This window comes from Kryptolebias marmoratus, linkage group LG15, assembly GCF_001649575.2.
Source record: "Kryptolebias marmoratus isolate JLee-2015 linkage group LG15, ASM164957v2, whole genome shotgun sequence".
NCBI lineage: Eukaryota > Metazoa > Chordata > Actinopteri > Cyprinodontiformes > Rivulidae > Kryptolebias > Kryptolebias marmoratus.
In genome coordinates this window covers 29,202,502-29,216,008 of record NC_051444.1, presented here as the reverse complement: position 1 = coordinate 29,216,008, position 13,507 = coordinate 29,202,502, and the positions used below count along the sequence as shown (strand labels likewise).

The following is a 13,507-nucleotide window of genomic DNA, read 5'->3' as shown; positions in this document are numbered from 1 at the left end:
GATGATCCTCTGTGACACTCTAAGCTTAGTGGCCAGTCCCATCTGAGAATGTCCCGTTTGAAGCCTCACAGGGGTGAGGTACTGTGGATTAATTGTTAGGTATCGTCTTTGTCTCATTAGGTTAAGATGTGAACAGCTTGATCAGGAGAACTGTTTAAACACCAATTTTAATGAACCAGGAAATTTGTTGATCGATTCATGGATTAAACACCTGTTGTGAATTTTGCTGTTAAGCTCATTGTTCGAGAACAGCAAGTTGTGCAAAAAGTACTGAAACATTGAACAGTTGGACATACATTCAAAAGTTTAGAGAAGGTCACATTAAGTTCATCTGTGAAAGTTATGGTGCATTTTAGGTTCATTCTATAATTTCACCCAAAAGCCAAATATATCCCTAACTTTTTGTGAGTAATGTAATCATAGCATATGTTTTAACATGGTTCACTATTTCCTTTAATAGTTAACTTTTCTAGAAAATGACCAAAATTTAATGATGACAAATCTTACCAAACAAAAAAAAATTTGAAAGTAACACACAAACACACAAACCAATAGTAGAAGAAGGCTGTGACATTGTTTTCCCAAACTCTTTGTCAAGTCAAGTAAACATAAAGATTTGGGAAAAATTCTGTATTTCATATCTTGCCTTCAGAAAGTTTTAATAAAAATTATTTATAGAGAAAAACAAAGGAATTTTGCGTGTGTCTGAGACGTTGTTTCCCTAAATATCCATCTTCAGGTGGACAGGGTTTTTGTGAATCGCAGCATTTGACCTTGCAAAATTGTTTAATTCTTTTCTCGTGCATAGTAGAATATATTTTTTTTTAATTTACTCTGTATATTGTAAATACAAATCAAATTGTCAAAAGAAACCCAGCATGTGTTCCTCTTTATACCTTTAGTTACAGCTTTCAGATCCTTTGAGTTCATGATTAATACATACATACAACTACATTTTAACAACCGTTTTTAGGTGATTTCTGACAGCATGTGGTTTGTAAATGCTACAGATCTGATAGTATTTTTAGATCATATTAATCACATAGAAGATAAAACAGTTTTCTAAAAAGCTTTCCAAGATTTAAGCCATTTGGAAGTTTGCTTGTTATAGGGAAACGTATGCTTTTTCAGAGGTTAGTATTTGTACCAAATTTGTAGTATTTGTTCACAGTTTTGTGTTGTGCCAATTTGTGTGAGGACAGTTGAGTCCCAGTTCATTTTTATTGTCTCCTATGGATGAAGAGAGAATAATAGAAATAAATAATAATAAAAAAAAATGGTGAAAAAGAACAAGCAGGTGGAAAAATGAGAAAAGAATCAAAGGTAATATCGTGTCTATTTAAAATGACAGTGATGAGACATTTAATTGCTTACTAAGCCTTTTCAAAATTGTCATTAGTCAAATAAATTTTCTGTCTTTACTGTAGTATTTTCCCGTCTCCGGAGCAGAACCCTGGTTTGGCCCACTATCAGGGCTCACTGAGCACCGGGGGCTCCCTGCCGGATCTCAGCAACCTGCAATTCCCGTCTCCACTGTCCACCCCGCTGGACCCTGAAGACAACGGAGGGTACCCCAACCTGAGTGGGGGCAGCAGCACGGGAAACCTGCCTGCTGCTATGATGCACCTTGGCATCAGCAACTCACAGGGTGAGTGGGGAACAGATTCCAGCTTCTAGAAATGTAAGCAGGGGGTAGAAGTTATTGTTTGATGGATTCAAATATTAACTTTCTTATAATGTGAAGAATATTATGTTCACATAGCTGAAAAAAATGACCAAAATACAATTAGTGGCAGCTTTGAAAACTCTATCATACCCATTTGTATTTTATTTTTTAGTACATTTACATTTCAAGGATGCATGGTGTTGGTTGAATTGTTAACATTTTTTGTGGTTTTACTGCTTGATTTAACAAATATATACTGTATTTTAAAAAATGTAGTCAGCAAAACAATTTCTGGGGAAACTAAGGCCTTATAATATGCGTTACAGTGATAAATTCTTGATTCATTGGTCTTTATAATGTAAAAATATGTAACTGTAAAATAAAGATGCAAAAATGAATTGACAGGAAACTGTCCTTAGTAAGAAAAACAGAATACAAGTGGACTTCATGCACCTCACTCTGGAGAAGACAAGTTGAAACATAACTAAAATAGCTTCAGGCATGATGCATTTCATGAAATTCACTGATCAGCTTTTATTTCCCCGTCTGAAGACAAATCAGCTCACACATTGCTGCAGGGCCTCTGAGCTCATCAGTCTAACAGTAAAGGATTAGAAGACAAGTTTGTGTTGGTCAAATGTAACTTCTATTGTTATATGAAATAAAAACAGTTTATTAGCTTTTGTACAAACTGGAAAGTGTGTCTTTAACAACAATTTTAAACCACTTGCTTTTGGAGTTTTTCACTCAAACCAGGGAGCCAAATGGAGCCTTTATGACTTGATGACTACATCAGAGCTCTGGTAAAAGACCAATTGGGCTGGATTTTACCCACAGTTTTGGTCCAGTCTTGTAGTTACAGAACAAAGTCAAACAGTATCAGTCAAATGCTGTTTTTCCTCTCTGCTGAGGTGCCAAAAAGAAATGTTTTCTTTAAACGACTTTCCAACATTTTATTTATTACATGGCTTATTGACTATTAAAACTGGAAACATATTGATTTGGGGTAAATATTTGGAGCCGTATCAGACAGCATGTTTTTTTGTTTTGTTTTGTTTTGGGTTTTTTTTTTGGCTGAGTCAAATTCTGTTTTTTCTGTGCTAGTCAATCTTTAAAACGTGCTGCTATTCTCCACTAACACAAAATGTTTTTGTTTTGCTGATCCAAAAAAGTTAAAAAGAACAAAGCAGCTGGACTTGTGTTCTGTAGTTGAAGATGCTTCACTTCCCTCCCCAAAAGCTTTCTTAATTCAGAACTGCAGAGTATGGAGCTCCAAGCTTTAAACTTCCTGTTTGCTGGAAAATAGTCATCTTTCACTGTTGGTTTTCTGTGTTGTTGGTTGTAATGAGCTGAAAATGTCCTCCAGCTTTAGACGTTGGAAGCTCTAATATTTGAAGGCTCTTCCACGTTTGTCCGATCATACATTATTAATGACTGGCTGAGGGATCTTTCTGTGTTTCTGACTTCCTCACTCTGAGCTCTGCTGCCTGATGTGCTCACACCCACTGCTGCCCCTTTCACTCCTTCTTCTTTGGATGCGTTGTTGGACTCAAATGTCCGCCACAGTTCAGATTGGCTGATCACCAAAGCCACCAAGGAACTTTGACCCTCTTTCGGCTCGTTACAATCAGCTCTTTTCTTTCCCCTCGTTTCCCTCTTCCCCCACTCCCCATCCTTCTCTCCCTCCCCACTCACACAATAAAGACTAGTGTTTTATGTCAGAGACTTGGAGGGTGCACTGGAGAATCATGTACACCCATACAGCCGTCACATGCTCTCCTTGTTTTGTTTAATTGAGCCGTCCTCGCGTTGTGTTCACTGTCCCGGCAGGTCTGTCCTCCTCTTTGAGCAACCCCTCCATTCAGGCGTCCCTCAACAACTGCCAGCTGCAGTCGTCGCTCAGCAATCCGTCCATCAGCTCGTCCCTGCGTATGTCCAGCAGCTCGCCCCGACGACGCCCCGCCCCCATCAGCCCCCTCACCCTGTCTCCAGGAGCGGAGCAGCGCAGGGGGCTGGCTAAGCAGCTGTCCCCCACCATGTCCCCATCGCTGTCCCCCATCACGCAGGTATGCTCACTTTACACAGAGGGTTACATATTTCTCAGAAAACATGCTCAATGAATCGTACTAGTTAAGAATAATCAAATCAGAGACCCAGTCCATTAACTTTTGATTGACTGATCTGTTGTTCTGACTGCGTGGTCAAGTTTCATATTAATTCAGCTATTTCTACACATTATTATGTTGATAATTCGCACATTAAGTATTTTTTAGCACATGAATGAAATGTCTGCAGCTCACTGATATCACTGTCAGAGACAAAGAAGTTGTTTTAGGAGCCCCAAGGATCCAGAATGAATAAAATCTTGAAACACCACCTTTGCATTTTTGTTTAGACAAACAAAAGGCAGCTTTTTGAAAAAGGATGATGATGTAGTCCCACCTGAGGGCTTCCTTTTTATTGTGTTTACATTTTGCACTTTGCATGTGCACTTTGCACACACGCTCAACACTTTGTTTCCTGTTTCTGGTGTATTTTCATGATGATGTTACAGCGCCACGCACAGGCCTGGCACAGTTACTGCAGCATTTTGGCTTGTTTTTGGTGGTTCAGTGTTGATGAAGACATTTCTTTAGAAACAGTGTTGTGTTTAAGAGGATATTTTTTAAAAAGTGATAAAAAGATTGTTTTGTAAAAACTGTGTTCTCGTGTGGACATGGTTTCAGTGTCAGTCAGCAGCACTGCATGGTGGAGCACTAAGAAAGTGGCAGGTTGGTCGCTCAGCTGGGGTCTTTCTGTGGGGAGTTTACTGTATATGTTACATGCATGCATGGGTTTCCAGATGCTCAGGTTTCCCTGCAACCTTGAGTAGAAACAAGTAGGTAAAGAGGATGGATGGATGGATGGATGGACAGATGCCACTGCAGAACATTTAAGTAGAGGGATAAATAATCAAGGTTTTTAAGGTTTAATTCTGTTTGTTTTACTTTACAGTGTTGCAGAAAGAATTTTCTCTCACACACATATTTTCTTCACTTTTTTTTTTTCCCGAAATGTATTGTGCATTTTTAGCATTGTTAGACGCTTTCAGTAAAGACATTGTAAATATAATAACATACTTCTTATTATTTGCATGTGGAAAATAACCATGTTTTTTTTTTTTTTTTTTTTTTTAAAACAAAGAAAAGTTGATTTTTTAAATTTATTTTAGTAACTGCACCGCAGAGCTACAAATTGAGGAGTCGAGCTGATACGTTGAATTAATTTTTAATAACTTTTATGTTGAGGTTTGCACCAAACTCTGGGTCACATTAAAACTCAATATGAACAGATATTTCTGAAATGACTTGAACTCCTGTAGAAGAAAAAAATCTTAGTTGTGATATGAGTAATATAAAAACAATTCATTAAGGATATAAAGCTGGCATTAAGTGTGTTTTAGACGAAGGGCCACTATTGTAAAAAATACTTAAATAAAAGCTAAAAAAACAATCAACAAATGTTTACATCAAAATAAAGGTTCTTATAATTATAAATATTGTAGTAGTCTACATCTTACTCTATATATAACCAAAATAAATAAACCGTTCTCAGTCTATTAAAGTTGGGGTGATTCTGTGGTAATTTTTTTTCTCTTTGCTCTCCTGATCCATGTAGGGAGTTGCTCTGGACACCAGCAACATGCCAAGGGAACCACCCCCACCCTATCCGCTCTACCAGCAACCCCAGCATGCAGTGGATCAGAGCCGACAGCGGCAGCAGCCGGCGGCGCCACAGCAGCATCAACAGCAGCCCGTTTCACCTCTTCAGAACATCCCCCTGGACTTCAACGCCAGCCAAGTATGTGCTTTTAATTTATTTTTGTATTTGTCATGTTTTTTGATGTTTAAACTGTAGATTTGTTATTTATGGTTTCTAGCCATGTCTTTTCTGTTTTGCTTTGTTTTTTTCGTAAGTTGTGTGTTTACCTGCTCTGGGGACTTTGGATGGAAATTAGCCTGTGGCTAAATCTGGTGCAGATGTTTTGTCTTTTGAGATTATTGTTGAGTACATTGTACATTAAAATGGGTACATTGTCTTCCTTTTGTAAATAAACTGAAGCTGCTGCCGAGAGCATCCTCAACAGGGGACATCGTCTGTCAGATGTTACATGCCAGTGTTTGTGCATTTGTTGTTTTTGATGTGTTTTTGTTTTCGCAGGACAGAAGTTTGGTTGATTCAGCAATTTAACTCATTTGAGACAATTTATCTACAGTGTAATGTTTCTTTTAGATATGTCAGAACATGGTTTCAAAAAAGAGGTTTGTAAAACCAATGAAAAGATTTATGATTTAACTTATTCTTTCAGTCCTTTTACCCTCTAAAGATGAAATTGGAGTTTTGCTTTTTTTTTTTTCGTCCTCATCAACTCCCCCAGAAGTTTTGCTTTCTGTTCTTTGTTGACATGGCACATAGCGTGACTCACTGTTTTTGTGAAGAAAACAAACAGCAATTTAAAAAAAAAAAAAAAAAACTTTCTGGCTACTGAAGCCGGAATATTTAGCAAATAAAATTTAATGCACAAAACTAAAAACAACATACTAACTCTAAAAAAAAAAAAATCTCAATATACAAGATAAAAGCATCATAAATAGGGATAAAAGCTGAACCACATGTAATGCCTACCCTTCTCATCAAATATCTACATTTTATTCTTGTATAGAAATCCAAATAGAAGAGTCAAAATGAAGGACAGGTTGATGGATGAGGTCAGGCAGGAGTCCCCATGGAGTAGGATGTTTGCAATTGACCCGCAGTGAGAGTAGGGAGCAGGTGGAAGAGAGCGTGGAGCAGTGGAGAAAAGAGGGCTGCAGGTCAGTAGAAATGAGTGTAAATGAGAGGGAGACAGGTCTTACTGTGAGGAGTAGAGGTATGAAGGTGGAGTTTAGGTACCTAAGGTCAACCATCCAAAAGAAGAAAGGTGAAGAAGAGAGAGCAGGTTGGAGACAAGTGTCGGGCGATTTGTGACAGAAGGACAGCTGCAAGAGTGAAAGAGAGAGTTTACAGGATGGTGGTGAGACCTGCTATGATGTTTGGTTTGAAGACGGTGGCACCAACAAGACAGACTGGAGGTGGCAGAGATGAAGATGTTAAGACTTTAATTGGGAGGGACCAAAATGAACAGGATTAGAATACAATTGTGCAGGCTGTGCACACAAACATAGGCCAAGTTGACCACACAACTCAACTTCTCTCCTTTCAAATTTATACTGATTCATGACTTTTTGTTTTTGTTTCAATTTTTTAAAGACTTAAAAATTATTTAAAAAGATAATAAGAATGAAAAAATGTGAGATTGATCTTTTTGGCCAGATCTCTCAGCCCAGCCGATCGACCAGCTTGTAAAACTGAATAACCAGCTGAGGAGTTTGCAGCAGCGTTTCTCAGTCGAGGGCCTGGAGACCCCGCGCTCCAACACACGTCATTCCAATGAATGGGCCTTTATCAGGCTTCTGTTTGAGCTTGATTAGGGAGTTGACCCATTCATTTAAATCATGTGAAGCAGGAAATCCTCCAAAACATGCAGGGCGCGCGCCCCACCCCCACCCCCCACCCCCCGAGATACAGACTGGAAAACGCTGGCTTCAACAGTGAATGAAAAATTCTTTCTTTTTTCTTCTAAAGCCTGTCCTACTGTACCTCAATGTATCAGGTCATAATTATTCCGTCTCAGTTGTTTCACATAAACTTAGTGCATTTTTTCCCCCCTTTCCATAACAGCAGAACAGCATGGCAGCATTCTTCAGTGACCCATTTGTAGAACAACAGTTCTCAAATCGCCACAATAAGACCCTACAGTATCAGGTAAGGCTTTATTACACATGTGCAGAAATGTGCTTCTTCATTCACAGGTGAACTCCAAACAGACTGTTAGTTTGCAGATCATAATTTCTCTGTAATTTCACAGATGGGACAGCCATTGTCACAGGGAATATAAATGAACTAAAGTCTAGATATAATTTTGTATAAGAACAACTTCAAAGTTGTTTTAAAAATGCAGCATGTTTAGTCATTATCTGTAGATTTTTATGTTCAGTTTTTCTTAATCAGGTTTGGTTTTCCCTTTTGAATGTTCTGAGTAAAACAATGTAAAAACAAAAAAAATCATCACACCAAGTGGACTGCCATGATGACGGGGGCGTCACTTCAGCTCACTGACTTTGTGTTTTCTCTCTCGTTTGCCATTTTTCTCTCCATCTGCGGCCCAGTTGGACCAGTTTGGTCTGTTGGAAAACACAATGAGCTCCTCAGCAGGGGGCTCCTGCTACGATCCTTCGTCCTCCTCCTCTTCCTCCTCGCTCTACCACTCCCAGGCGGCTCTGTCGGGGCTGGGGGGCAGCCACGGCAGCCTGCAGGACCCGATGCACATGAGGTCCAACATGCTGTACTCGAACTGCAGCGGGGGGCTGCCCAACATCATCCTCACAGGTGAGTCTGATGGCCCAGTGCATCCTCTGCTCTCCATTATTTTAGACGAGTTCTACTTATTATTATTATTATTGTTTATTTACCAAGAAAAGGATAGTTTAGCTGCAGAAGCTGAGGCCTAAATGTCTTTTTCCTCGTGCGTGACTTGTGAATAATTTTTCAAAGACTTTTCTGAGAAAATTGTACTTTTCTCATACATACTTGTCTCAATGTTTGATTGTTAAAGCCACAGTTTCTGATTCACGTCCTCTTTTTTTACAGTTACTGAACTGTTCAGATACATTTTGTGTCAAATAGGCACATATTATTTAATTCTGAATAAGATCCTGAATCACAATAAAAATGTTTCACTAGTGGTTAAATGTGATCACTCAGAAAAACGTGAGATTGATGTGAAGCAGAGCAATCAAAAGTCAAATTTGAGTCAAATTAGAAGTATATTGTTTTTAAACTCATTTCAATATGTTTTACATAGGAAATAATTTCAGCTACAAATCAAAGCAAAGCAGTTTACCTATCAGATTATTACATTATCAGCAATAAATAAGGCCGTACAGCCACAAATCCAGACATGGATAAATTTGTTGGTACCCTTCCAAAAAAGACAGAAAAACCATCAGTCACTGAAACAACTTGAAACTGACAAAACTAATAAACGTTTAAAAAACATCTAAAAAAACAGAGCCACAAATCAACTAATGAAAACCAGACATGCTTTAGAATTTTGGTTTGAGCTATTTTAATAAACAAATGAAGAAGTCCTTGACAAAAAGTATGTTTTTCCTTGAAAAGGTTGAAACTGATTTGCCCACAGGAACATGTTAAACTAAGGTGCAGGGTTTCCCCCAGAAAAGAGGCTAAGCCCGGTGGTAGGTGGCCATTCGCCGGCCAATCGCTGGCCAACCGTGATTTAGTAAAAGAAAAAGATTAAAGTTGACAGGAAAGTTGAAAATATGGCTATTTATTATGTGATATTATGTGATATATATATATATATATATATATATATATTGTAAGATAGCTGTACCACATATTTACACAACCACAGTTTTACAAAAAGGCACTTTTGAAATACTTTTTTAAACAAAAATTGCACCTAATTTGAATCCTAATTTAAGTCACATTTACAAATAAATGAAATGAACATAAATAAAAAAGTGCAAACAAAGCACCAACACACGTCTCACGTCAAGGCCAACAAATAACAACAGAGAACTAAAAAACAGACAGATGCTGTACTGTACTGTGGCACAGGCTGCATGTTGGATCACTAAATGTAACAACAAAACAAAGCATATCTAATGCTGAATTTATTAGCATCATTTTACTGTTAAACAAGGATAAACTAGCACACGTCATATTAATATTTTCACTAAGTACAAAACATGCTTACGTATTCAGTCTTGTAAAGCCACCCACTGAATTTCAGCTCAACTATCCATTGTGGTCTGTAAACACTCCTTTTTATCGGCTGCAGCAGTAATCTCCTTCCATGAGTTTTGAACTGTTTGATTATCTTTGTGATCTCTCATAAAGGGATGATATAAATACTGATACAGGCGAACCAGCTCCGCTAGAGCAGCGAAATCATCCATTTCGAATGGAGCGCAGCGTGCGCTCGCTGTCCGCACGATGTTAGCAAAATTGGGAGATGCATGACCCGTGCGGGGCCTTTTAGCAGGGACAGGGACAGCACAATTGCGTCACTGTTGGCGACTGCACCCCCGTGCGTTGTTTAATGCACGGTGACCTCGCGATGGGGGTGCCAGTGGAAAAAAAACGTGTATAAATAAATGACGTATATTACAAACAAGCGGAGCGTAGCCTGGCGGCGGGGGAGGGAAAGCCTGGCGGGCTGCCAAGCTTATAATACACTGGGGGAAACCCTGAAGGTGTGTCCTGTAATCATCATCACAGCTGTCTTCAGTCCTGTAAATCAATCAGTCTGTTTAAAAGGGGAGAAGTAGTCACAGGGCTGTTTGATATCATGGTGTGTAACACACTGAACATGGAGCACTGAAAGCTGAGGACAGAGTTGTCTCAGGAGCTGAGAAAGAAAATTATTGACATCATGTTACAGGTAAAGGCCATCAGACCGTCTGAGTGAATGTCCCTTGGACAGATGAGACAAAACAAGCTTTTTGCCAATTAGTCCCATCAGCTCTTTGTTCACTGACCCAAAGATGGAAGAAAAGAACCCTGTACCTACAGAGGCTCGGTTCTGTTCTGGGGCTGCTTTGCTGCAACTGACCTGATTGCAGTGATCGCCCTAAAAAGTTGAGCAAGAAAATATTCAGTTAACAGTACCATCCTTTTTGTTAAGGCTAATTTCATTATTTATTTTTAATTTTTTTAAGTAATGTTGGACCAAAGCATAAAAGTAATGTCTGATTCTTATTAGTTGATTTTCAGTAATTTTTTTTTTTATTTTTTTTTTTTACTTTTGTTTGTTTCAAGTTATTTTAGTGACCATTGTGGGGTTTTTGTCCATGTCTATAAATGCACACATACATTTAATAAAATAAATAAATTCAGTAAGTATCCTCTAGGGCTGCAACAACAAATCGATAAAATCGATAAAATTCGATAATTAAAAGCGTTGGCAACAAAATTCATTATTGATATGTGTCGCGCAATTTATGCGTCACTAACGTTGTCGCGGAAACTGTGACGTTTTGGGGGGGCATGTTTTACTCACTGCAGGTTAGAATCTGCTGAATAGGGTTTTGTGTTTAGTCTTAAAGTTGTTAAGCAGCAGAACTAGCTCTGTGAGCTCTGTTAGCAGCAGTTAGCATACAGGAAACTGCACGCTGCTTTCAGCGCCACCTGGTGTCGTCACAAAGTAATATTTAGTCATGGGTCGATCACTGTATGCAAGTGAAGAGTGAGGCAACATTTAACTAAATTTACATCTACTTATTTATGTAATTAATTGTTTTAATGGTACTTGTAGTGTGTGTGTTTAATTGATTTAGTTGTAAGTTTTTTTAGAGATGTGAAACACGGGTGTTAAATAAGCTATTGTTATTTTCTGCTTGAGAGCTAAGTATATAAAGTGAGTATGTTGAATTGAATTTATATTGATTTATTTAAAAATAAGGAAGTAGTAAAAGTTTTACATCAACCTACTCCTTTACATACAGATAACTTTTTTATGTGGGCCAATATGAATGACTGAATGAATGAATGAATTCCAAGACGACCGATTAATCGATTAATTGCCCGATTAATCGATTATTGAAATTATCGTTAGTTGCAGCCCTAGTATCATCTTACAAACCTTTGCTCTCACAGTTGTAAAATATTTTCCGATCTTCTAAACCCTGCAGGTAAAAAACGTAAGGTTTATCAGTGCACCTTTGTGTACACAGAAACTGAATATAAACCGTTTTAATGTTTTGTTGACTGTATTTATTTTAGATTAAGGAATGTTTTAGGTCTTACTGCAGTGGTTATATGAAATCAGGAAGAGAAAAAGAGTTAAAATTGTCTTAAACTTCAGTAGGATGTAGAGTCATTCTAGGTCTTAGAAACATCTTTGCAGTGGGATTTTCTTATCATTTACAGCTTTTTAATCACTGACTGATAAGACTAATCTTTACTGTCTACACTGTTCTGTTCATTTAAAAGTAAAAAGTAGTTGGATAGCTCTCTTCTGAGATGTAAAGAGCTCAGCTTGTTTTCAGAAGCAGCCACAGTGAGTTGCCAGAAGAGGAAGATGAAGTTGTTGACTGCTCTGCCTCGGGCTCTTGCTTTATCCTTTCGGTGCTGCATGTTGGTCTGATCAGGGCAAAAGTTTCAGCTCAACACTTAAACTGAGGAGAAAGTCAGATGGAGTTTAAACAAAAAAGGGCTGTCATGACTAATGATGAGTGCAGCGATTGAAGAGGAAGTGGAGGAAACTTTCACCCACCGCCATCTGTTGTTTGTGTCTCAGATGACTCCAACCCGAGTCTGTCGAAGGACATCAGCAACGCCCTCTCCACGGTCCCCGAATGTTTTGACTCGGAGGGCGGCTTCCCGTTGGAGGACGAGCTGCGCATCGAGCCGCTCAGCCTGGACGGACTGAGCATGCTCAGCGATCCCGACATGGTGCTGCCCGACCCATCTGTGGAGGACAGTTTCCGCAGTGACAGACTCTGAATGCGAAGAGCGTCACGTGTTTCCAGACAGGAAACAAAACACACACACGCGCACACACACACACACACACACACACACTCCCACATGGATTCGCAGTGTAAAAGTGTACAAATCTAAATATGCATGCATAGCACCTGGACAGGTCCGCCGTGCACACACACCCACCGCCACTAAGATTCAGTAACTGTGAAGGAAGCAGAAAGCACCACTTTTAGTGAGGAGGCTCGTGAAAAAACTCTGTTTACACCTTCTTTGCTCAAACTAACTCTGCATGCTTGGGCTCATGCTTGTCAGGTTGTTTTAAATGATGCAGTTATGTGTTTAAAATCTGCACTGGGATCTGATGCAGGTCCAGCTCTGAGTCTTTGCACCCCCTGTGGACTGTGTCTCTCCTTCAAACCAAAAAGGAAAAAAAAAAAACATGAGAGGCGATCCTGTGTTTTTCCTCTCATCACCAGCTCTCAGCCCACCGCCACCCCTCCTCTCCTTTCCCAACGCCATGGAAACACCATAACCATGGTTACACACCATAGCAACCCCATCACCGTGCAGAAGAGCAGCAGAAATGCCAGCACATAATTTATGTTTCTCACCGCTCTAATAAAGGAGCTCGGAGCGGAGTTCCAGTCCGCGCTCACAGCTGGAGCACGCATGTCCAGCAGCGAAACTCGAATCCAGACCCAGGCTCGTTGACGGTCCTGGGAGAGATGAAGAACAGAGGGATCGCAGTTTCAAAATGTGTTGGGGTTTTTTTTGTTTTGTTTTGGGGTTTTTTGCAGATACTTTTTAAATGTTTGCCACAGATTTTTATTATAAATGTAAATAGTCATGTAAGCCTCAAATCTGAGTCTGATTAGAGTGTATTTTCAAATACAAAAAGGGCAAACTGTTTACAAGGATGAGATTGTATTAAATATGACTAATATTTTGAATTTCCAGCTGAGAAATAAAATTCTACGATTTATTGAAGAAATGCTATATTTTGGATGAACATGGACCTTCCTTTCAGGCAGATCTCGGGCAGCGCCGGGACAATCGAACATCTGAATCCCACTTTATTTTTTAACATTTTTGTTTGAATTCTCAGATGTACGCTTGTTGCGTTTGATCCATTTTCTGTTTTGTACTGACTTGTAAAGGCGCTTGTACTGTACTTTGAATCTGATTGTGAATAAGGGCATGCTCTGTGCTACTGTGGTTTGATTTGTGTATTACATCTGTTTGCATCTG

The 13,507-nt window shown here is 39.1% G+C and overlaps 1 protein-coding gene across 5 annotated transcripts in view; it reads left to right on the top strand.

Annotated features, from left to right (window-relative positions):
- crtc3 (CREB regulated transcription coactivator 3) overlaps window positions 1-13,507 on the top strand; it is a 58,416-nt gene extending 44,909 nt beyond the window's left edge. For 4 of the 5 annotated variants that reach the window (XM_037979673.1, XM_017435024.3, XM_017435023.3 and 1 more), the window contains 6 exons: window positions 1,428-1,648; window positions 3,497-3,732; window positions 5,324-5,506; window positions 7,427-7,510; window positions 7,915-8,134; window positions 12,072-13,507. In XM_037979673.1, coding sequence (XP_037835601.1) covers window positions 1,428-1,648; window positions 3,497-3,732; window positions 5,324-5,506; window positions 7,427-7,510; window positions 7,915-8,134; window positions 12,072-12,277 — 1,150 coding nt within the window. In that variant the 3' untranslated portion in view covers window positions 12,278-13,507. The remainder of the gene's footprint in view (window positions 1-1,427; window positions 1,649-3,496; window positions 3,733-5,323; window positions 5,507-7,426; window positions 7,511-7,914; window positions 8,135-12,071) is intronic. The other variant, XM_017435022.3, reaches the window with a different exon arrangement.